The sequence below is a fragment of the Clupea harengus genome, chromosome 3, assembly GCF_900700415.2.
Source record: "Clupea harengus chromosome 3, Ch_v2.0.2, whole genome shotgun sequence".
NCBI lineage: Eukaryota > Metazoa > Chordata > Actinopteri > Clupeiformes > Clupeidae > Clupea > Clupea harengus.
The window spans coordinates 18,030,429-18,055,165 of NC_045154.1; the positions used below are offsets into that span (position 1 = coordinate 18,030,429).

A 24,737-nucleotide genomic window follows, 5' to 3' on the forward strand; every position below is an offset into this window, starting at 1 on the left:
GCTGCTGCTGGTGGCTCTCTGGCGTGGCCGTGCTAAGAGGGCCGGCTTTAGCGCGGCTGGTTATGTAACACAGGCTGAAGAGGAAGCCTCAGGGCTACCCAGTCAGCACTGCACAGATCAGAGCCTAAACACCTTAGGGCCTCTTTTCGTCTGGGAGGTATTGGAGGAGGGTGGGGGGTGGGGGCTGAGGAGGGTGGAGCGGTTGTGCCTTCAAAGCATCAGGTTGATGATTATACTGTATATTGACATATCACTAGTAATGAAATATATTTCCAATATATCCAATATCCATTTCCAATAAGTTTTATGACTGTCTAAACCTCACCACCACCCGGAGGACACTGAAAAATGTTTTATAAACCTGAAAGATTCTGTTTTGCATTGGAAACATAAGGACCATAGGAAGGACCCCGCATCAAGTAATGCCCGACTAACTAATTAAATTCACCCCTCCCTTCCTTCCCTCTGCCCAGTCCATCTTTCTTCTTGCAAACATCAAGATTTTCAAGAGGCATAAGTGGCCAATAATGAATATCTGATGGGAAGCTGCTGCTGTTCTCACACACACACACACACTCTTCATGAAGAGTTCCCCTGTCTGAGCCTATGCACCTTATATACGCAGATTCCCTGGGTGTGCAGAGGACCAAGGTGTTTGCCAGAGGTGGATCAAGAATATTCACAGAAAGGACTTTGTTCCCAATAACAACCATACTCTTGAATACCTATAAAGAAGAACGGAACACTGAGTCACTACAACTTGCCACCTCAGTAATGGCAGTGTCGCAAGATGGCAGAACACACAAATTGGTCGCCCTTTCAGGTTTCATCTTTTAAATGTACGTTTAACTTCATAACTTCCTGTTCCTCTTTACAATTGTCCCTTACTTATTAGGTTAATATGGACATTTAACATCTGGTGAGCATGTATAATCATTCTAATTCCAGGGCAAACCCCCACTTCTAATCTCATTGTTTCGCCATAATCTCTGCCCTGCCGCTCTAAGCAAGTCTTGTCCTAAAAATGCAGTGGGGACATTATGCATCAGAGCCACCTGCCTGTTACATAAACGCAGGTAATACACACCTGATCTGCCTGTCACCAAGCTAAATAACAGGTGAGCTGTGATAGGTGGCACTTACACAGTGCAGCCATTAGGGGTGCTTCTTCTGCCAGAGTACCTGATGCAGATTGCCTAAGGTCACACAATTATCACGACTCCCATACATCTATCGATGTATCATGTCTGATTTAAATGACTCTGTATTTCCTCAGAATCACAAAACGAGAGCAGGCGTATTAGTTTGAAAACAGAGAAAAGAAGAAGGGAAGAAAGAATGAAAAGAAAAAAACTCATGTCCGTCAGTTCATTCCCGGCAGACAGTGCTATTGCCTGCACATAGCTTTCAAACAATCACAAAACAGTATTTTCAGTTCTTCATAGACTTTTTATATCTATATCATAGACTTTTTTATTTATTTTAATTTTCCTGGCGTTCCTGCAAGAACCTAAAATGAAATTAGTTAAATGAGTGAATGAATAAGTATACCATTTTTTCCAATCAGCTTTTAGGTCAAATATATGCAGATTCTCATGAATTCCTGGGGTTCACAAACCTGCTAGCATCAGTGTACTTGGAAACTGAAGTCGAATTAGTTTTAGCTTTAATATGATACTTTTGTTTTGCATTATACCTATGGTTTACTTCACGCAATGTTGTTTTTACTCTATTTCTATAAGTGGCTTTGGACGAGTGTCTGCTAAATACCTTAACTGTAACTGTAAAATATCAGTGTTATTGTGACCATTCCTGTCCAGTGGTTCTGTAATTAAATCAACATGCTGACAAAAGCATGCTTTGAGTGTCGTCAATGTATGGGAAAAAAGCGGAGGGATATCTTCACTCCTTCCCTTCCCAATTAGAAGCAGAGATTAGCGTGTGTGTGTGTGTGTGTGTGTGTGTGTGTGTGTGTGTGTGAGGACCCAGGCCTCTGGGAACCCGCCGTTCAGTTCAGGTCCCTGCGTGGAGCCTTAGGGTTGCGGAGCTGCTAATGCGGGCCTCCAGTTCAGAGTTCAAATGACTGTCTGCCAAACCAGACGCCCCCCCCACCCTCCCAAACCCACCCCCCACTAAAACCACTAGAAGCACCAGCAGCAACTCCCTCTTAAGCAGGATTTCTAATCTTTTTACACACCAGTTTAGGCCAACAGAGAGGGGTCTGTTAAAGGCACTAAGCACCAAGAGATACAATGAAGCGAGTATTAACAGGGGGTCGGGGGGAAGAGCGGTGAATGCCTGAGTCTCAAGGCAAACTAAACCAGCGACTGAAGGTTTGACTTGGTGACGAGCAAACCGGTGGATGTTTGACTACAGACTGCAAAAGGCAATCATCACGAGTACAACCAAAACTATAAACCCCTGGCCATCTATGAAAGCGTTATGGGTTAGCTCCAACCCTCTGTGACACAGTGGCGTTAGTGACGTTATTTGTCGATGTTTTGAGACCAGAGTCAAAGTTTGACACGAGGCACCATAGCATCACCCTGACCAGAGAGGAGAGCACAGTGAGGTGGGGGTGGGGTGGGGGGGTGGGGGGGTACAGAAGGCATGTGTTGCTGTCTGGCTTTTGTGTGTGACTTGGCACTGCATAAGTTCCTAATAGGATAGAAGCACGAATCAAAAGAAAAAAGCAAATCACTGACTTCAGCCCTCTAATTACCAGTGAATCACACAGAGGTCACTAATTAGGCAGCCTGAGATCTCTAACCCGAGACAGCAGCAGCCACCATATGGCTCGGTGGGGGGGGGGCCCTTGGTGCTCTCTCCAGCCCGTGGCTAATTGTTTTTCTTGCCCCTCCTCCTTCCCTGACCCCCCCCCCACTATCATCCAAGTGCTCCTGGACTCTTTGTTAACTTAGCAGAACACATTTTGTGGCAACCTAAGCCTATTAGCTGATTGGAGATGGTTGTTGTTTTTTTTGCCCCTGTCTTTTCAGTGCCTAAGAGGAACAAGGGTATTTACCCACAGGCACTGAAAAGACATCTTTCCATTGTTTTAACACCTAGGAGAAGATGGGAATAAAGACAAAAGCAAAGGATAACCACAATGACAATGTCCAGAAAAATGCTTAGACTGTAGCATGCATTCAATGCAGTGAGCAAATAATTTCATTAGGAAGCTGTTAGCATAAGGCAGGTGAATGTGACACACAGGGCAGAGTTTGAATACTCTATCCATTTGCAGTAGAGTTGATGTAGATTAGCATGACTCATAGCATCCTCTGGCCGCTCCAGCGGATTAAACAATGATGAAATAGGAGAAAGAAGGCTCAACATGTGAATGGAATCTAAAGTTAGCACGACATGGTTAGCACGACACTGTTAGCACTGCAGACAATGTTGTGATTGGAATAAGACTACAAAAGTAATGTCAGTTTAAGAGCAAATATTTATAAAACTAAATCATAATGCACTGGAAATGTCTTTACTTTTGTCATTTGTCTTAGTCACTTTAGTACATTTCTCAGATCAGAACTGAAATTACACAGAACTACTTGTTGTCTGGGGTTGTGTGTGTCTGTATGTGTGTGTGTGTGTGTGTGTGTGTGGGTTTGGGACTAGAGGGATGATGAGGACATAAAGATAGATAGATAGATAGAGAGAGAGAGTGAGAGAGATAGATAGATAGAAGAGAAGAAAAATAATAATAAAATAAAAAAGATTTATGAGAAAAAGCCCAGGAAGAAGTGTTCTACACTCTACTAAAAATATCATATTTTTATATTCGTAAAACACACTTTTAGAAGGATATGAAGAATTCCAGGGGGACATTTATATGCCAAGAAGAAAGTATCAAAGTAATAGTTCCCGTTCCAGATTGAAAAACTAAAAGCCATCAGCTCAGAACTGGCAGAAACCAGTGTAACTAGGGATTACATGAAGAGACAAAAGGAATCAAGACAGTCTGAATCCACCAAAGAACTGTGGCTAATTCTCCAAAAAACCTTGAAACAACCTACCTGTCTAAGTCCTTTAAAAAACGACTTTACCTTTAGCCATGCCATTTTGAAGACAAAGTGAGGTCTTCAAAATATTGATTTGATTTTGTTTTGTTTTATGTTCTTTTGCTTTACTACACTTTGTTTGTTGTACATTTAATGAGTAAAAACTAGTTAAGCCACTATTTTTGAAAGCATTCTCTTACTACAGCACTTTTCCAAAAGTGCCTAAAACATTTGCACCGTATTGTGTATCGAAGTATTTAGTTGCTACTACTACAGAGGTGCAGCATGTAAACTAATTTTACATTTCTATAGATGTATCTATGTCTATGGATGAATCTATGTCTATGGATGTATCTATTTCTATGGATGTATCTATATCTATGGATATTATGCATGCAAGCATCTGTTCATCTTCACGGCTTCCTCTTAAGAGAGCATTGAGGTTATCCAGTCAACCTGACATAAAAGCATTTGCCATAGAATTTTTTAACAAACGTTTGATTGTTCGACATTTTGCTGGTGTTTAAGACTGAGATCACTGTCAGAAATTACTCTTTGTTTGTTGATGTGGTTTTTGGCCTTCAGAGACAAGGAGTCAAAATATACCTACATATCTTTTTCTTTGTGCTTTGTATGTAAAAATAAATATAAAAAAATATATAAAACATACATGGGCCTAATCATTGTTTGCCCTCAGAAAGTAATGAGACATCTGATGAGCACACAGAGCCTTCTCCATTACCCCACCCCACCCCACCTATCCTCTATTCGTTAGCTCCTCTGTTTTTCCACTTGTTGAGGATGTGGCCTAGCTGTGTGTGTGTGTGTGTGTGTGTGTGTGTGTGTGTGTGTGTGTGTGTGTGTGTGTGTGTGTGTGTGACTGATTGATCCACCCCTAGATGGACAGTAAAGATTAAGAGGATGACAAATAGGCATGTGCTTACACAGCGTTTGGTGCTAATCTCCTTGTCTTCCTCCTTTAGGGAGCCCCAACCAGTCTCAGCCTCTCAGACTCACTCGGACATCACAGGGCACAGGACCCCCTCCACCACAACACAAGAGAACACAACACACCAGACTCAGCCTCTCAGACTCACTCGGACATCATACGGCACCAGGGACCCAGAGGACAGCCGCCGGCCAGGAGCCCACAACAGGGATACAAGTCTACATCGGACCTCGGGTAGCTGCTGTCAGGACCCCCAACTTTACCGAACCGACTGATGAACTTGTCTTTTTTTCAGAGAAGCAAAGCACTGTTGCACTCGGACTCCTTTTCCCTAGTTTGTGTTCTTCGTCTGGATGGGCAATAGTTTTGCGAACGAACTGTGAAGACAAAAAAGGATTTTTTTTTGTTAAGTTTGCAACTGAAGAGGAGACCAAGATATACACACGAGATCGTTGGCTTCATAGCTTTAGCAGGACGGCTGAAAAGAGCTTCCAGAGCTATCTGCCAGAAATCAACATTCTCCTCCAGATGATGGATGAGCACATGTCCAAGATCGCCATGGTGCAGTCTACCTCCCCAGGAGACTCCCCTCGGAGCTGCCTAACGGACGACAGCCTGCGAGGTGAGACGAACACAAGGCGTATGCACTAGGGAGCACGCTGGTCAAACTAATATGTATCATTACCATATTTATTTGTGTTGCAGTTGTTTGTTTACTTTAGGCAAAGAAAGATGTTGGAAATTGACATGTGAGATGTTTAACGACTTTCAGATGTTTTGTGGTGATTCAAAAAATGTTAACCTAGACATTTAAAGTTTAAAACACCTCACTGATAACTTCTCATGTTTAGTATTTTTTAAAGGATGATCATATTCTAGACCTCTAGACAACTGAGGGCATGTCTAGCCGACTGTCTGTGACGATCACTACTAGACTTGGTGGTTCATTGCCATGTCTCTAATGCCTTCCCACCTGTGTTACAGGTAAGAGTCCAGCGCCAGGTAAAGTCCTGAGCTCAGGCCTCATGTGTAAAGTGTGCGCCGACACCAGCAGTGGGAAACACTACGGCATCTACGCCTGCAACGGCTGCAGCGGCTTCTTCAAGCGCAGCGTCAGGAGGAAGCTCATCTACAGGTGAGGAGGACGAGTTTGGTGCAAATCTTTTTCACCAGGAGGTGGCAGTGGAGTCATTTCTGACAGAAAAAAGAGCTTCTATCTTGTTAAAAAATCCTCAGCTTTAACAAAGCAATTATGTATTCTTTGATTTGTCCGTGTGGATTTCTTAAAAGTAGCATGTCTTGAATAAACTACAAAGTCTTGAATTCATGGTGCATAATCCCTTCAAATACAGTGTCATCTTCCCACACATATGCATGTTGGTCAAACTGTTGCTCCAGAACACAACATCTGCATATGTATACATGTGAACATAAACAGATTTGACTGAGAGTGTGTTATGACAATTTGCAGCCACTGATGGCTCAATGAGATCAAGGTCATTATGTGCTTCAGGGGGTTCCAAACAGCTTTGAATCAGAGCTTATGTTAGCCTTCTCTTCCACTGCATGAAGCACATTGCTGGTTATGTCACCGTGTCCTTGTTCACCCTTGCAGATGTCAGGCGGGTACAGGTATGTGCCCTGTGGACAAAGCCCACCGCAACCAGTGCCAAGCCTGCCGCCTAAAGAAGTGCCTCCAGGCTGGAATGAACAAGGATGGTGAGTTTTTTGGCAAAATTATTTCTTTCTTCCCTCTCTGTCCTCTTCTCCCCATCTCCACCCATGCAGGCTTTGGTTTGGGTTTGAGTCTCAGCTATTTCCCAAGAGGTCAAATAATGAAATCTCGGAAATGCATAAAGTTACAAAACTCTTCTACTCATCTATACTATACTATCCGCTCTACTAATAATCTACCCATCTATACTATACTATCCGCTCTACTAATAATCTACTCATCTATACTATACTATCCTGTCTACTAATAATCTACGCACCTATACTATACTATCCGCTCTACTAATAATCTACTCATCTATACTATACTATCCGCTCTACTAATAATCTCGCTTCCTTACTTGCGTGCTCTCAATTATACATTTATTGTTTGTTCTCCATGACTGACTCTCCTGTTCTCTCTCTCTCTCCGTCCTTCTCTCTCTCTCTCTCCTGTTCTCTCTCTCTCTCTCCTGTTGTCTCTCTCCGTCCTCTCCGCCTCAGCTGTGCAGAACGAGCGGCAGCCACGCAGCACGGCTCAGGTGCGTCTGGACTCGCTGGACGTGGACCCGGAGAAGGAGCACCTGGCCACCACGCGCGAGCCCACCTCCGCCTGCTCCGTCATCAGCCGGGCACACCTGCCCTCCTCGGGCATCAGCGCCACCGTGCCCACCCAGCGATGCCCCAGTCCCCCGAACGGGCACCGCTTCATGGCCAGCCTCATGACCGCCGAGACCTGCGCCAAGCTGGAGCCGGAGGACGGTGAGGAGAGGGGACAGGAAGGGATTGGAGGGGAGGGAGAGGGCCTTGACAAGCTCATGTGGCTGGAGTTAAAAAGAAAAGGGGTTAAAAAGAAAGTCTATGTTTATCTTCACTGCATTGTTGTTTATAGAGGGATTGCGCTGTCAAAGGAATTCATGCTTATGTGAATGCTTGTTTGTGTAAACACACATAAAACTATTGACTTGATGACTTCATTATCAACGGCTACAACAGATTTATTTTTTATTTGCTCTGAAGGGGAAATATTAAGAACCATGTAAATAATATCATAGTAATGAAATAATTTGCTAGCACCCTGTATCATCAATTTAAAAACAAGAAAGAACAATATTTATTCTTGTTCTAACCTGTTCATATTTCCACAGTGGATGAGAACATTGATGTGACCAGCGACGAGCCTGAGAGGAGCTCCCCGGACTACAACAGCTCCCTGTACCCCTCCAGCAGCCCTGAGAGTGTGTACGAGACCTCGGCCCGGCTGCTCTTCATGTCCGTCAAGTGGGCCAAGAACCTTCCGGTCTTCTCTCACCTTCCTTTCAGAGACCAGGTGAGATGGCATCAGCGTTTATAATCAGAGCTCAGTGCACTGCCATTAGCCACATGAACCCTATACACATGAAGCAGAATGTCTTCTTTAATCATAATCTCTGCACTTTGTTAATAAATACATAATTTTCTATATAATAGTTAGTAATACGTCTTTTACATTAGAGCATGTGTTACACTGGGTGGATCTATTTTTTAATTTTAATTTATACCCCTCAGTACTGAGTTCCCCTTCGTGACTCATGACTCATCTGTATACAGTCTGGACAACTAGGTAGCCATTGATTTGGAGACCATGAACGATGAATGTATACATAAGTGGAGACGATGACCAATGAATGTATACATAAGTGGATTAACCTGAGCCTGGTCTCATCTCTCCTATGGTCTTAGGTGATCCTATTGGAGGAGGCGTGGAGCGAGCTCTTCCTGCTGTGTGCCATCCAGTGGTCCATGCCTCTGGACACCTGCCCCCTGCTCTCCCTGCCCGACCTGTCCTCCCCCCAGCAGGGCAAGACCAGCCCCTCAGCCTCCGACCTCAGGGTGCTGCAGGAGGTCTTCACCCGCTTCAAGAACCTGGCCGTGGACCCCACAGAGTTCGCCTGCCTCAAGGCTATCGTCCTCTTCAAACCAGGTGTGTGTGTGTGTGTGTGTGTGTACATATGTGTGTGTGTGTTTATTTGTGTGCACATATGCATTTGTGTATATGTGTGTGTCTGTTTTAGTGAACAAGTGTGTTTGTGCTTTGTCTATGGAGCTTATGTCGTTGTTGCACACATCTAACCTTTTGTGTTCTTGCTGAATCTCTCTGGTATCCAGAGACCAGAGGACTGAAAGACCCAGAGCAGGTGGAGAACCTGCAGGACCAGGCTCAGGTGATGCTGGGGCAGCACATCCACACTCTCTACCCCAACCAGGCAGCCAGGTGAGTGGGGTGTTAGAGACAGATGAACCCACTGAAGGCAGACAAAACCCTTTAGATAAGAGATCATATATGACTGCTTGGTATAGAGTATAAATTAGTGGTAAAAGCAAAAATGTCTAATATTAAGATTTAAATTCCTGCTCGTTGTTGTATTTGAAAAATATAAAAAAAACATTCAAAAATATATAACAACACTAAAACAACACTTTTATACTAAATGAATAAAAAATGTTCTTCTGTGATGTTCTATCATGAATTGCAAAGATATGAAAAGATTGTAATTTTTCTTTTGCGTCCGTTTATCTGTGCAGGTTTGGGAGACTGCTGCTCCTCCTGCCTGCTCTGCACTTTGTGAGCTCGGAGCGGATTGAGCTGCTCTTCTTCCACCGCACCATCGGAAACACACCCATGGAGAAACTCCTCTGTGACATGTTCAAGAACTGAAGAGGACACAGTCTGAGAGAGACACGTCTCTCTTTCATGGACATCACTACGAATGAAGATGGACAAGGAACAGAGTCGGGACATTTTGACGAGGGAGTGAATACAATGTGACATTTGAATGTTGGATTTGTTCATTTAGTTGATTTTGTTTATCTTTTTGTCTAAAAAAACTGGGAGAAACAGCAGTATTGGCCAAATTATTGCTTGCTTAATGCAAATAAGTATAGACTGTGAGTAGCTATTGTACAGTATAATTAATATATTTTATAGAAAATACAAATATTACTTTTCATTTGCCTTTACATTTGATACTTTTTGCTATTGAAGAAAAATCTGCACAGCAGCATGCTTATTCATTTTCTGTAAATAACAATAAAAACCTTTATCGTGCGTTTTGAATGTTGTGAGTTATTAAGAGGTACAACATTATAGGTACAAAACGGTATAACATCATTTCAATGACACCATGTTGCGACTGCAGGTAAAACAAAGTATTGCTGCAATAAGTCGCCGATCCGGTAGATGGCAGTCATGAATTACCTCTTTGCGGGTATGTTTGCGGACTCGTTTCAAAACACGGAAGTGAGACAAGTCAAGGCAACGCACATAACGACGAGTTTTATTTTGGAAATATGTCGGGGACATAAACATTGGATAACTGACTCTCAAACCCGACAATTATGTTTGGGAATTCATCTCGATATGAGTACAACGCTCTTCCTCAGAAAGACTCGGCTCATGTAACATTAACAGGACCTGGTTTGTTCGCATCGTCAAGTAACCTCGAGCGAACCCACTATGGCCAAAAGGGTCACTCTTTTGATTACGTTCCCAGAGTTACTGACAATGACTTCACAGGTAATAATCCGCAATATTTTGGCCATGTAATATAATAATACCTTGAGCTATAACGCAAATACGAATACACATCTGACATTAATTACCATGTAATGTGTTGTTCTACAGACAGAAGTCAAGGATGCTTGTCTCGAATATGTCACTTGATTGTCATTTTCCTGGTGTCATTGTTGACCTTCATAACCTTTCCTGTGTCGGGATGGTTTATCTTTAAAGTAAGTTGAAATCCTTCATTCTCACCTGCCACGAGTGCTTTGTAACGACATTCTACAAATTCCAAAGTCCGAAGGGGTGGTTACCTTTTCATGCAACTCTATGCGTAGGTAGTGCCCAACTACGAGAGGATTGTTTTCTTCCGTCTGGGTCGAATTCGCGCCCCCAAAGGTCCCGGTGTAGTTCTGATTCTGCCTCTGATTGATCAGTGGCGACGGGTAGACCTGCGAACCAGAGCATTCAACATACCGCCATGCAAGGTGCGTCCTCTCTTTACTGCCACGCTCGTCCCAGTTTAGTTCCTAGTGTAATCTGAAATAAATAACTCATGAATTAGGACAGGAAAGGACGTGTTTGCAGTTAGGGTAAAAGTAATAGAACTTGTAACTGCATTCATCTTGTGAAAACTACAATGTAGTAACTTATTAATGACAGGGTATTGAGTGACCTGATGTGAGCCCCACCTTCTGCCTTTGTCAGGTAAGTACTAAAGATGGAGGACTGGTGTCAGTGGGTGCTGACATCCAGTTTCGAATCTGGAGTCCCGTCATGTCCGTAGTGGCGGTGCAGGACCTGAACTCCTCCACCCGGCTCACAGCGCAGAACGCCATGATGCAGAGCCTCAGCAAGAAGACGGTCAGGGAGGTCCAGACTGAGAGGGTCAAGCTGGGGGACTACCTCGGGGTGAGTTAGAACCGGCCTGCCTGCATGTGACCTCCAGACACAAACAGGCAACTTCCTTTCTCGATCGACGGAGAAAATATACTTCTGAAATTTCTCAATGAAGATTTAAAAAAAAAAAAATCTGAAGTTTTGATAAGGAAGTGTATGCCCACTGGTTTTCTTGTGTGAATTACGGTGGGACGTCACTTTTTAGAGTCTTTGCTGTAAACTGCTGACTACTCTCAGAGCACTCAGGTCAGTCCACTCTTCACAGCCATGGGGTACTTTCAGAGAAGCACTCGGTGCTCTCACCATAGCCATGGGGTTAGATTAAGGAGTTTATGGCCAGACAGTGAAGTCCTGTGGAAATAAAGTTCTATGAATACCACGAAATATCTAAATCAACATAAATACAAACATGAATAGTCTCTTGTGTTAATCCCCTCTCTATCATCTCTCATTTCACAGATGGACATCAATGAGATGACAAAGCCATGGGGCCTGGAGGTGGACCGCGTGGAGCTCACGCTGGAGGCTGTGCTGAAAGGCCCAGATGGGGTTACCCTCCCAGGCCCCCCCTCAGCTCCTTCCCCTGCTGCTGTGCCAGGGCTGGAGGGCTTCGCTGGGCTGGAGGGCATCGCTGGGCTGGAGGGCATCGCTGGGCCCATGCAGCAGCTAGCCATGCACTTCCTAGGCAACATGAAGACGGCCCAGTCCCACACAGGTAACCCCCTCTACATGCACAGGGTAAAGGGCAGGTATTTAGCGGACGGTTTTATCCAAAGAGACTTCCAGACAACCTGGTCACTGGCAAAGCAGCGACACTAACCACTGCTCCACCACGCCCTCATGTGGACGAGAAGCATTTAGCTGATCTGTTTCATCGGTCACTGTGCAGGAAGATTATACACGGTCCTTCATTCTCATATCTACTGTTGTATCTATTCAGTTGAGTAGGTCTCTCTACCACTGGGATGGGTAAACGTCTGCTGAAGGAACAGCCCCCAGGGACTCGTGCAGCGTGGTTATAACATCCAGCGGCATTTTCTGCTGTATTGGAGAGGTTTTTAACCAGATGAATCCCATTGTAAAAAGTAGCTGAATGTGCTAATATGCCTTAGTCCCTGTGTATTCATCAGGCAGTACAGTTACCGTGGTGGATGAGGTGGCGTCGTCTGAGCACCTTGCTCTGGGGCAGGTGACCAGTGGCGAGGAGCTGCTGTCCGCTATGAAGCCGGTGCTGTGTGAGAGACTGGTCCATGCGGTGGGGGCCCACTACCAGTTTAACATCACCGCTCACAGCGGCCACACCAGCACCTACTACCTGGACCTGAGCCAAGGTGAGACCTGAGAGAGCAACCCTCGTGGAGGTGTGGAATGAAGGGTTTGGAATTGAAACACACGAGAGTTCACCCATAGTTCTCTCTGACAGGGGGAAATGTCTTTTAAGTTCACCCATAGTTTTCTCTGAAAATGGGAATTGGATTGTTGATATTCTTGACTTTTCTATTTAAATCAACCAAAGCTGTAATAGATGTGAAAACATACTGTATTTCCTGTACGGTCTGTGTAGTGCAGTTGACATCCTTCCTCACTAGATGGCGCTGTTCCTCGGTCCTGTGCAGGCAGTGGTGCGTGCGGAGCGGGTTCGTTGGCACAGGCGGCAGATGTCACCCTCACCCTCAGCGAGGCGGACCTGCTGGCCATGTTCCAGGGCAGCCTGAAGCCCATGGCAGCCTACGCCTGCGGGAGGCTGAGGGTGGAGGGCGACTTGAACGTGGCCATGAGGCTGGAGGAGCTCGTCAAAGCCGTGAGAGGAGAGACACCATCAGCCCCACACAGCTGAGGAACATCCAGCCTGATTACACACAGGAGAAACACATCAATAATGTGTGGGAATTAATCATAATAATAATAATAATAATAATAATAAAACAGTCCTAGGATTATCAATTTATTTATATTAGCACCTTTCTGGCAAAGTTCCCAAGGTGTCTGGATATCACGACATTGAGCACCTTTGGAGTATCGGTGTGTAATTCCATGTGAGCAGCACACTCTCTCTCCCAGACAGATTGTTCTCATGCATAATCAACAGGAATGTGGTTTGTATGTGTTGCCTAAGGACTTTGAGCACCTATTATGGCCAAAAGGTCAATACACTCCAGAGAGTCTCAGTGGTTTATCAAATCTACCATGGAGGCTGAAGCTGATAAAATATCTGTTGAACTTTGACAGCATCAGCTACTTCAGATCAGAGGGTGCAGATATTCTCTGACTTCTCAGCATCTTCAGGCTGTAAATTATATCAAATGAGTGGGAACATCAGGATGCTGAGGTCCTCCAGAGTAGCTGAGCTGAAAGGGCTTCTGCTTCAGTTGTTGAAGGGGAAGAGACGGTTCCGAGACTCCGAGTGCCTCTCAGTTAGTTAGAAGGTATTACAGGCATAATGCGCAATGCATTTTCAATTTCCTGACAGCGTTCTTTTAGTCTATATTGTGTTTCAGTGTCAGTGTTGTCCTTGACTGATTTGTGTGTGTATTTATTGATTACGACTAATGTAGCCTTCACTCTGGGCACCTTGCTTTTGTACTGCGCTGTTTTACATGTGAGTGTTCTCTGTCTATTTTAATGATTTTAATAAAAAAAAAATACTGAAAAGAACAGCAATGAGTGAGATATCTCTGTTCATAATCGCTAGAGCATTTTAGTTTTTAACATTGAGAGTCATAAATACAGAACTGGGGTGTCGTGCTTAGTGACCTTTGCTTGTTGGAAAGCAACCGGCCTTAGAGATAAGCCATCATCAGCCCCCCCCCCCCCCCCCACTTCATAAACCTTGAGCTAGTTTTCATAACCCTTGGACACATGGAAAACATTCATCAGCGAAGGAGGTGTCCTAAATGTGGCCCGTAATAAAGTGTTTTAAGAACTTAACCAGCTGCAGAAGACATGACGTGAGTAGCCTTGAGTGAGTAGCCTTGAGGCTGAATGTGCTGGGTTTCATGTCGACAGCATCAGAAGTAGAGTGGACGTTTAGTGTAGTGATAGAATCGAAATGAGCACGCCAAAGTTGAAGAACGGATCGGAAGACGCAGTTATGATTTCTGGAGTTTATTTCAGCGTGGAGACCCCCTCTAAGCTGGTGCTCAGACAATGGCCTCCCTCATTGTATGGCATTTATACCATTCAGTCAGGTAGAATACAGGAGGGGAGGGGAGACCACACCCTATAGGTGATGGCAGGAAGGGGAGGGAAGAGCACACCCTACAGGTGATGGCAGGAAGGGAGGGGAGACCCTATAGGTGATGGCAGGAAGGGGAGACAGTGGGGTGGAGAGCTTCACATCTCCACAGAGCCCCTTACTTTACACCTTAAATTATCCTTAAAAACTAGGCATAAAGTGAGAGAATGAACAAGAATTAGGCGTTGAAACCAATTTTCTGTGTTGATATGTCATAAAACTTCCAATAATATGCCTGTACATGCACGTTTAAAATCATACCTATGTTTACTTTTGTCATTGTACCAGTAAATCAGGCAACATATTTCCATTGAATTCTTCACCACCCCACCCCACCCCACCCCAAATTTAAATATTCAAATCCAAATGTTGTCACTCCCTTTAGTTGGTGATGATGCTGGCCGACTGGGGTGGCGAACAGATCAGCTAAAAACTCAGGACTGTCAGACAGACAAGAAAAGTAGAGTTCGACAGCAGGGGAGAGAGAGGGAGAGAGTGTTCCAAAACATTCATGCCAATAAAGCTTCTTTGATCTTGAACTTGAGAGGTGAGAGGAGTTTGCCAATGGCCCGGTGGAGTGTGTGTTTGCGGGCACGGTCGCTCGTGGAGAGTGCCAGGGTGAGGGCATGCCACAGCGGCAGCATGCCAGCGGCCAGGGAGGCGGCGTACCCCCAGCTCACCTCCGCCATCAGGCCCTTCAAGGAAATCCCCGGCTCCTGGAAGAATGAGGTGGCCACCCTGTACAACTTTTGGAAACAGGATGGCTTCAAGAACATCCATAACATAATGGTTAACAACTTTAATACTTTTGGGCCCATATACAGGTATGTACGCTGCTTGTTGTTTCTTTTTGGGAAAAAAACAAACAAACTAAATAACACGTTTGCTGGCAGCTGCTAGGGGACTGTTCAAGTCGGTTCAAGTAAATCAGGTCATTTTCATCAATCTCATATTACATTTTGTGCCGGTTGTTTCTCATAAATGACAGTAAAAGTAAAATAAAAAAGAGTAAAATATGAGAAAGGGTGAAAATAAATAGCAACATTTTGCCTTGAATTAACACACATATCACAGGCTACACATTTTTATCTAATTTTATTCTCATCAAAGATGTATCTATGTGTGTATATGTTATGAGGTAATGAGTGGTCTTAATGTATCTGTTAAAATCATCTCACCAAACCAAATCATGACTGCATAATGCTTTTCAGTTATGCACCGTGCTATGTTTGTATTTGGTCTAACTTGGTGGAATATAGGACAAAAGATTTTTTATAAAACTATTTCTCGAGTTGTGACTTACTTCCAGTCTTTTTTTTCTCTGCATCGCTGGTGTATGAGGTTATCTTGGCTCCAAGCTAACCTAATCAAAATTACACGTATTTTAAGATTTAGCTTCTTTTAAATGCAGTTTGCTTGAGGACATGTTCATCGGGCTTCTTTAGGCCAAGGCGAGTAATAAGCACCCGATGTTCTGAAACATCCATCCTCAAAACGGCGATAACATCATTTATTTAGCGATAGTTAAAAGCCGAACAATGGCAGAAAACACGTTCCAGTGCGATTTCAATATATGATGGCTAGATCGATATTACAATACCACTGAGTCATACTCTTTATTTGCTAATTAAGTCACAAGTGGCAATTGTTGCCAAGATAAGCCATGCATTTCACCCACAGTGCCATAGAAGTTGGTTCAAAGTGTGGGAGACGTAAAAATACGTGGATTTAATTGAAAACCGAGCCATTTGTATGGACCTGACGCTCAAGACTTAGAACTGAAAATTCACTTCTCAAAAAAGTAATGAAGTGAAAACATACCTTGAATTCATTGAATCCTTCATTCATTGACTCCAGCCTTAACCAAAAAGGTCTCATAAGCATGTCTGTGTTTTGTCTTATGTTTGCTTACTTCTCAAGACATCTTTCTTTTAGGAAATGCTGACTCTTCTTCCCATTTATTCAGGGAGAAAATTGGTTACTATGACAGTGTAAACATTATCAATCCGGAGGATGCAGCCATTTTGTTCAAAGCTGAAGGCCATTATCCAGAGAGGTTTCGAGTTGAGCCCTGGATAGCCTACAGAGACTTCAGGCATCGTGAACGTGGAGTTCTATTGAAGTATGTGGCTTATTACCATTCTCTACAGTCAAACCAGGTCCATGTCTGTGTGCTGTATTTTTGTTTTCAGTCTTTTATAATAGCAAATACAATCTTGTGACATGGAATAAATACATAATATTAAGTTGCCTGTATTTCCAAAGTATTGAAAAACATGTATGGTTATACTATCTACACACCCTCTGTCATAACACTGACATAACCACCTTAAAACATGTCATGTTATGTCATGTCATTGTACATCATAAAGTTAATGGCCAAACAGTGTAATTTGGTAATTTGCATGATCGCTTAAACGTCGCTTAAGTACTAAAAAGCTGTTATTGCATACAAATTTGTGAGAGCTGTTATGACAAAAAACAATAATAATGATGCTTCTCACTGAAAAAAGCTGTCAGGAAAACCACGGGTAAGGGAGAGTGGGGGTTAAATGAGGGTTTTTTCACTATAAGCCTTAATAATCCCCCATTCTGCTCATTTTATTGGGGTTCATTGAACAAATATTACAACCAATATGTCTACAGTTTTGACACCTGAAGATGGTTTGCCAGGTCTCTAGAACTAAGAAATAGACATGGAAGTTTAAAATGTAATTAAACCATTATTCTTTTGAGGAACATCCACAGATGCAATGTTTGGCAAAATAACAAACTTTTTAGCCTATAAACATAGCATAACTACTAACATGTCACATAATGTGTTGAATATCCGTACCATCGCAAAATTTGACAGGCAAAAAATATGCTTATCACTTCATCCACATGGTACCCAAATCTAGGGTCACATGACAAAAAGGTCAACATACCCACTGGCTCGTCTCACCAACTCTCCCCGAGTATAAAACGTCTGTCATGAAATGTTTTAGGCGTGTTTACGGTTTTGTTAGCCTTCTGATTGGAGCACCATGTTTGTGTCCAGGGATGGAGAAGACTGGCGATCCAACAGGGTGGTGCTGAACAAGGAAGTGATCGCTCCGAGGGTTCAGGGCAACTTTGTGCCGCTTCTGGACGAGGTTGGCCAGGACTTTGTGGCCCGTATCTATAAAAAGATTGAGAGGAGTGGACAGAACAAATGGACCGTAGACCTGCACCAAGAACTCTTCAAATACGCACTTGAATGTAAGGTCTGGCACTGGATGTCTCCATCAGTTCATATATATTGTAGAGTGACTGAGGTCTCCAAAGTGACTGTACTGAATTCTAGTCATTTTTATTTTTACAATATGGAAATAAATAGCAGCATTCGTGGTTTCACTTCTGGGGACAAGCTATTCACTAAATAATGTAAGCATAATGAAATATAATCTAAAATAATAATAATAATAATATACTAATAAGCTTATATGTATAAGTATCAGTGGTGGACGAAGTACCTAAATCTTGTCCTTTAGTTAAAGTCCTCCATTTTTATTTCCACAAGTATGGAAATTATTATTAACTCATATTTATTATGGCTCCAATGTAATATTATAATAATAGTCCCTCAAAATGGAAACACTTAAAAACAGATTACATTTACGTATTTACTGTCGACCACTGAGAAATATACATATGTCAACATGTAGAATATAGTATAGTACACATATAGTACATATCTGAAAATGTAAATATGAAAGATTAGATGAGAAGCCTGTGTGAATACTTCCCTATAATGGGAGTTCAGTGTGAATGAGTGTCTGGTTCTGTGTTGGTACCAGCTGTGGGCTCGTGTGAATGAGTGTCTGGTTCTGTGTTGGTACCAGCTGTGGGCTCGGTGCTGTACGGTGAGCGTTTCGGGCTGCTGCAGGACCACATCGACCCGGATGCCCAGCGCTTCATCGACTCCATCACGGTTATGTTCAAGACCACCACGCCCATGCTGTACATCCCGCCCGCCCTGCTGCGCCGCCTGGGCTCCAGGGTGTGGAGGGATCATATGGAGGCCTGGGACGTCATCTTCAACCAGGGTAAGACCCGCACGCTGGGGTTGGGACGTCATCTTCAACCAGGGTAAGACCCGCACGCTGGGGTTGGGACGTCATGTTCAACCAGGGTAAGACCCGCACGCTGGGGTTGGGACGTCATGTTCAACCAGGGTAAGACCCGCACGGTGGGGTTGGGACGTCATGTTCAACCAGGGTAAGACCCGCACGGTGGGGTTGGGACGTCATGTTCAACCAGGGTGAGGCCCACTGGGATAGTTCACAAGAGCCTACCAGGAAAACAGCACACCAACATTTTTACACCGCCATTTTCCTTACATGTATTTAAAATTCGGCAGGAGCCTTCATTAGATCAACGAAGAGAAGTGATTGACAGTTCACACAGAGTATAATAGGGCTGGTGCCATGGGTGGGGCGGGGTCGTCATCTTCAGGCAGGGTAGGGCCCACTCAGGGGGGTAGGGCCCACTCACGGGGGTAGCCCAGAAACGTGCAGAGTGCTGGTCTAACGTGGTGGCCATCGGGGACGGAGCAGGTCCTCAACTAAACCCCTTACCCCCTAATGCCTGAAGAGGCAGATGAAGATGAGTCTTAGAATCCTTCTAAACATGCCCGGCCTCCTAGTCTTAGAACGCTTTTAAACATGCCTGCCTCCCAGGAAGAGTCTTAGAACCCTTGTCCCGCCCCGAGTCCAGTGCAAGTCCTCATGTGCTTCCTACCATGCAGGTTACAGGCCTGCAGAAAACATGGCTATGGTATAGAGATAAGTTCTCTTTATTTGTCTCGTATTTTCTTAAGAGAAAATAGAGCTTTATTTAGTAAGAATCGAGCCGTACTGACGCAGTGTGTGTTTGGGTCTCTCTCTAGTAAGAATCGAGCCGTACTGACGCAATGTGTGTTTGGGTCTCTCTCTAGTGAGAATCGAGCCGTACTGACGCAGTGTGTGTTTGGGTCTCTCTCTAGCGGACCGCTGCATCCAGAACATCTACAGACAGCTGAGGGCGGGGAAGGAGGACACTCTGGACCAGAACAAATACCCCGGAGTTCTGGCCAACCTGCTCATGCTGGATAAGCTGTCCATTGAGGACATCAAGGCCAGTGTCACAGAACTCATGGCTGGAGGGGTGGACACAGTAAGACTCAGAGTTTTATACAGGTTATAACTCCTTCCCTTTGAGGCGAAGGAGAACATGTGTGTGTGTGTGTGTGTGTGTGTGTGTGTGTGTGTGTGTGTCTGTGTGTGTGTGTGTGTGTGTGTGTGTGTGTGTGTGTGTGTGTGTGGCGCACTTCAAAGTGTACACATTCATCACATTCATACAAACTCACAAATTCACATATGCAGCATGCAGTCAGACATACATACTTTTAACAAAAATGAGTTCATTATGTTGTGTGTATATGTTGTGATATGGTATATTTGTGTGTATGTGTGTGTATGTGTGTGTGTGTGTGTGTGTGTGTGTGTGTTGTGATATGGTGTATGTGTGCATGTGTGTGTGTGTGTGTGTGTGTGTGTGTGTGTGTGTATGTGTGTGTGTATCAGACGTCCACCACGCTGCTATGGACACTGTATGAGTTGTCCAGGAACCCCGACCTCCAGGAGGAGCTGAGGGCTGAGGTGTTATCAGCACAGCAGACATCGCAGGGAGACATCCTTCTCATGCTCAAGAGCTTGCCCCTGCTCAAAGCAGCCATCAAGGAAACACTCAGGTAGAGGACACACAAACACACACACACAAACACGCACGCGCATGCACACGTGCTGTTGATCTTGCAGTTTTGTGCCAAAGAGCAAGCAAGGTTTTTTTTTTTCTTTGACACTGTCCATAGAGGTAGATGTCCTTGTTGTCTGAGCTGTCATAGGAACGACAATTTCCATCGACAACCCCTGTGCCAAATCAGAAGCAGAATCAGAACCATCTGTTTTGCACAGCTGTGTAAGAAGCGCACTGCACGGCTCCCTGACACGTAAGCCTGCCGGGCCCAGCATAGTTTACAGGTAGTAAAGCTGCACATGAAAGCCTGGGATTATGATTATGATTAGCTTTTAGTTGGTCAAAGATTTTCCTGCATCCTTTTCCATCTTTTTGAAGCCTGACAATCAGATTTCTCAATTCCTCTGACATTTCCTTTCGGTGTGGAGCCATGATGCTGACGTGCAGATAGACACAGACCATAGGTCCAAAATTACGAATTTTCTGGTGTCATTTTCTAATCATGTTCATGCAATTATTGATGGGAAATCATAGGTGTCATTTTGTTTCAGTGATCACACGTTTTGTTACTTGTGTGTCAGTGATCACACGTTTTGTTACTTGTGTGTCATTGGTCACACGTTTTGTTACTTGTGTGTCATTGGTCACAGGTGTTTTCACTTTTGATGCAATGAGTTTCTACTTTGTGGCCTGTATTTTCAGTATAGTCTCACTGAAGTAGAAAATACTCTACTTCAGAATAATGCAATTATTGAGAGGCGATACAATTTTGAATCATTTGACATTTAAGTAATATTGCACTGGTGTGTACTCACTTCTGTTATACAGTGTACGAACAGGCACAGCAAATTGTCTGGATCCTTTACATGTAGAGTTCTACCCATCGAAATAGTGATTTACTTTTCTATTAAAGAGTAACAAAGATGTTCTGACATTCTCACACAGACGTTATTGCAGTGTGGATGTGTGAACGTGTGATACTGGCTTGTCTACTCGCTAGCACGCACGCCTCCCACGCTGGAGGTGTGCAGGTGCTGGACTGACTTGTCCACACAACGCAAGTTAAACACACACATCTTTGGTGATAAGGAGCCAAATGTATGAGGATGTTTTCCTCTCAGATGCTTCCAACTTGGCTAATCTCATGATGACCAGGTGTTCAAAATGAGTCACAAAATTACAATAGGGTAAAATGCAATGGTTGAGAATCATGGCAGTTGTGCCTCGGGCAGGCTGAACCACACTGGGATTCAGGGAGGCTTTCTTCAGTGAATTCCTCAGACCTCAGAATGCCTCAGACCGCACGCACGCACACACACACACACGGTGCACAAAACCCTGCCCATATATGAGAAGGTGCCGAAATAGTGATTTACTTTTCTATTAAAGAGTAACAAAGATCTTCTGACATTCTCACGCAGACGTTATTGCAGTGTGGATGTGTGGACGTGTGATACTGGCTTGCCTTAGCTGAGCTAGTCGTACTGACTTGTCCACACAACGCAACGCAAGTGTTTAACACACACATCTTTGGTGATAGGGAGCCAAATGTATGAGGATGTTTTTCTCTCAGATGCATCCAACTTGGCTAATCGGATGATGACCAGGTGTTCAAAATGAGTCACAAAATTACAATAGGGTGATTGCAATGGTTGCGTTGGAAATACTTGAGTTTGCTCAAGAGGAGATAGGCAAACATCGGTGCAGCCAACAGGAATTCACAATATTCACCGGCAGGCTTGGCTTTGAGAATCATGGCAGTTGTGCCTCGGGCAGGCTGAACCACACTGGGATTCAGGGAGGGTTTCTTCAGTGAAGAAAAACGCCCCGACTCTGTCTTGTGTTTAAAGGGGTGCCAGTGAGTGCATCTTTGGCCTCTTCATCCCAGATCTTCAAAATGAGGGTAAATCATAGAGCACTCAAAGCGCTTCACAAATGAATGCCTCAGACCTCAGAATACCTCAGGCCTCAGAATGTCTCAGACCTCAGAATGCCTCAGACCTCAGAATGCCTCAGACCTCAGAATGTCTCAGGCCTCAGAATGCCTCAGACCTCAGAATGCCTCAGACCTCAGAATGCCTCACACCTCAGAATGCCTCAGACTTTAGAATGCCTCACACCTCAGAATGCCTCACACCTCAGAATGCCTCACACCTCAGAATGCCTCAGACCCTCAGAATGCCTCTGAACCACTATTGCCCTGAACGAGACCAAATGATGGGATGGATATGCTGAATATGACGGCCTACAGGATCTCAGCTGGAATGCCACCTAGGTCGGGAGCTTTGTTTTTCCGCATCCATAAGATGGCAAGACAGACGTGTGTGTGTGTGTGTGTGTGTGTGTGTACACACACGTGCACACGCACGCACACACACACACACACATGGTGCACAAGACCCTGCCCATATATGAGAATGTGCCATCTGCTGCAGCTATATTCATATCATATAGAGTAAGTGATTTGTTTAGAAGCATGACGATGGCGTGAACATGACAAATACATTTAATAAAGACCCTTATTGCTTGTGAGACACCAGTTACTTAATGGTAAAAACCTTTTAACATTAAGGCCCAGTAAAACATGCCTTTTATTCTTGTAGGTTACACCCTGTTGCAGTGAGCCTGCAGAGATACATCACAGAAGATACCGTGATGCAGAACTACCAGATTCCTGCTGGGGTATGTGAAGTGCTTCAAGCTCACATACGCACGCACACAAATATATTCACTAATTAAACATTTGCACACAGATGGAACAATCCGCAAATCAATCTACTAACTATCCAACAATCTTTCTACAGTCTATCTATCCCTGAAGAAGTGTATGTGTATACTAGAATAAATGGTTCTCCCTGTATGCACACATAAACATAGATTTTTATTTACATAGATATTTATGACTGTGTGTGTGTGCACGCGTGTGTGTTTCATCAGACTCTGGTCCAGTTGGGCCTATACGCCATGGGCCGGAACCACCGGATCTTCCCTCATCCGGAGACGTACCAGCCGTCTCGCTGGCTCAAGAGAGACACGGCGTACTTCAAGAGCCTGGGCTTTGGGTTCGGACCGCGCCAGTGTCTGGGTCGGCGCATCGCTGAGACGGAGATGCAGCTCTTCCTCATCCACGTAAGAACCAGAACCAGAACCGGAACCAGAGACAGGTCCAGTTCACCACACTATCATAGGGACATTGTATAGAGACAGGTCCAGTTCACCACACTATCACTATCATTGGGACATCGTATAGAGACAGTTAAATGCTAGTCAGTGTCCTCTTCCACCTGCCCATTACTCCCAGGCCACTGTTAGCTTGACTCACATGAAGGGACCATGTGATTGGTTAGACCAGGCCACTGTTAGCTTGGCTCACATGAAGGGACAGTGTGTCTGGTTAGACCAGGCCACTGTTAGCTTGACTCTGATGAAGGGACTGTGTGTCTGGTTAGACCAGGCCACTGTTAGCTTGACTCTGATGAAGGGACTGTGTGTCTGGTTAGACCAGGCCACTGTTAGCTTGGCTCACATGAAGGGACTATGTGATTGGTTAGACCAGGCCACTGTTAGCTTGGCTCACATGAAGGGACTATGTGATTGGTTAGACCAGGCCACTGTTAGCTTGGCTCACATGAAGGGACTTTGTGATTGGTTAGACCAGGCCACTGTTAGCTTGGCTCACATGAAGGGACTATGTGATTGGTTAGACCAGGCCACTGTTAGCTTGGCTCACATGAAGGGACTTTGTGATTGGTTAGACCGGGCCACTGTTAGCTTGACTAACATGAAGGGGCTGTGTGTCTGGTCAGACCAGGCCACTGTTAGCTTGACTACCATGAAGGGACTATGTGATGGGTTAGACCAGGCCACTGAAAATCACTCGTACCTTCAATCCAATCAGTATCGATTTGAATGAAGAGAGTAAAGCAGAGAGCAAAACACTGGAGATGCAAAGTGGATGAGACGTGCTTGGATATAACACATCTTTCTGTGTAAAGCATTCTTCCTTTCTTAGTCTGCAACGAGAAGTTGGAGTGAAACTTGTGTCTTGTTGTCCACAGATGCTGCAAAACTTCCGCATAGAGAGGCAGAACAAGGTGAAGGTGAAGAGTAAGTTTGAGCTGATCCTAGTGCCAGATAAGCCCATAGTGCTGACCATTAGACCTCTGAGCAGTGGTCAATAACAACAACACAACATACCACAGCACCACACAGAGTAGTAGTCAATAACAACACAACATACCACAGCACCACACAGAGAGTAGTAGTCAATAACAACACATACCACAGCACCACACGGAGAGTAGTAGTCAATAACAACACAACATACCACAGCACCACACAGAGAGTAGTAGTCAATAACAACACAACATACCACAGCACCACACAGAGAGTAGTAGTCAATAACAACACAACATACCACAGCACCACACAGAGAGTAGTAGTCAATAACAACACAACATACCACAGCACCACACAGAGTAGTAGTCAATAACAACAACACAACATACCACAGCACAACAGAGAGTAGTAGTCAATAACAACACAACATACCACAGCACAACAGAGAGTAGTAGTCAATAACAACACAACATACCACAGCACAACAGAGAGTAGTAGTCAATAACAACAACACAA

At 44.3% G+C, this 24,737-nt stretch overlaps 3 protein-coding genes across 6 annotated transcripts; all 3 read left to right on the forward strand.

Annotated features, from left to right (window-relative positions):
* The first annotated feature begins 5,400 nt into the window (after positions 1–5,400).
* On the forward strand, positions 5,401–9,757 carry nr2e3 (nuclear receptor subfamily 2, group E, member 3). The gene is made up of 8 exons (XM_012818737.3): positions 5,401–5,578; positions 5,941–6,091; positions 6,572–6,675; positions 7,174–7,431; positions 7,818–7,999; positions 8,392–8,632; positions 8,818–8,923; positions 9,235–9,757. Exons 1-8 carry the CDS (start codon positions 5,485–5,487, stop codon positions 9,365–9,367), a joined length of 1,269 nt encoding a protein of 422 aa, XP_012674191.2. The 5' UTR covers positions 5,401–5,484; the 3' UTR covers positions 9,368–9,757.
* A 3-nt stretch (positions 9,758–9,760) lies between these two features.
* On the forward strand, positions 9,761–13,765 carry stoml1 (stomatin (EPB72)-like 1). 4 transcript variants are annotated; one of them, XM_012818686.2, is made up of 7 exons: positions 9,761–10,225; positions 10,334–10,440; positions 10,549–10,698; positions 10,919–11,122; positions 11,570–11,825; positions 12,223–12,441; positions 12,700–13,765. In XM_012818686.2, the coding sequence occupies exons 1-7, from the start codon at positions 10,048–10,050 to the stop codon at positions 12,945–12,947; spliced, it is 1,362 nt and encodes a 453-aa protein (XP_012674140.1). In that variant the 5' UTR covers positions 9,761–10,047; the 3' UTR covers positions 12,948–13,765. The 4 variants fall into 4 exon arrangements, with proteins under 4 accessions (XP_012674140.1, XP_012674143.1, XP_012674142.1 ...); XM_012818689.2 differs by having other exon boundaries at positions 12,727–13,765; XM_012818688.2 differs by having other exon boundaries at positions 12,241–12,441.
* Positions 13,766–14,734: 969 nt separating this feature from the next.
* On the forward strand, positions 14,735–24,481 carry LOC105892393 (cholesterol side-chain cleavage enzyme, mitochondrial). Its single transcript, XM_031563038.2, has 9 exons — positions 14,735–15,169; positions 16,312–16,467; positions 17,386–17,585; positions 18,209–18,412; positions 19,351–19,520; positions 19,931–20,097; positions 22,706–22,784; positions 23,040–23,231; positions 24,161–24,481. The coding sequence occupies exons 1-9, from the start codon at positions 14,910–14,912 to the stop codon at positions 24,281–24,283; spliced, it is 1,551 nt and encodes a 516-aa protein (XP_031418898.1). The 5' UTR covers positions 14,735–14,909; the 3' UTR covers positions 24,284–24,481.
* Positions 24,482–24,737: the final 256 nt, after the last annotated feature.

Coding starts and splice junctions, on each gene's coding strand:
- stoml1 (XM_012818686.2), top strand. CDS start 10,048: ATGTTTGGGAATTCATCTCGATATGAGTACAACGCTCTTCCTCAGAAA. Junction 11,123..11,569: donor AGCTGGGGGACTACCTCGGG/GTGAGTTAGAAC, acceptor CTCATTTCACAG/ATGGACATCAATGAGATGAC. Junction 12,442..12,699: donor CTACCTGGACCTGAGCCAAG/GTGAGACCTGAG, acceptor CTTCCTCACTAG/ATGGCGCTGTTCCTCGGTCC.
- LOC105892393 (XM_031563038.2), top strand. CDS start 14,910: ATGGCCCGGTGGAGTGTGTGTTTGCGGGCACGGTCGCTCGTGGAGAGT. Junction 18,413..19,350: donor GGACGTCATCTTCAACCAGG/GTAAGACCCGCA, acceptor GTCTCTCTCTAG/CGGACCGCTGCATCCAGAAC. Junction 22,785..23,039: donor ACTACCAGATTCCTGCTGGG/GTATGTGAAGTG, acceptor GTGTTTCATCAG/ACTCTGGTCCAGTTGGGCCT.
- nr2e3 (XM_012818737.3), top strand. CDS start 5,485: ATGATGGATGAGCACATGTCCAAGATCGCCATGGTGCAGTCTACCTCC. Junction 7,432..7,817: donor CAAGCTGGAGCCGGAGGACG/GTGAGGAGAGGG, acceptor ATATTTCCACAG/TGGATGAGAACATTGATGTG. Junction 8,000..8,391: donor ACCTTCCTTTCAGAGACCAG/GTGAGATGGCAT, acceptor CTATGGTCTTAG/GTGATCCTATTGGAGGAGGC.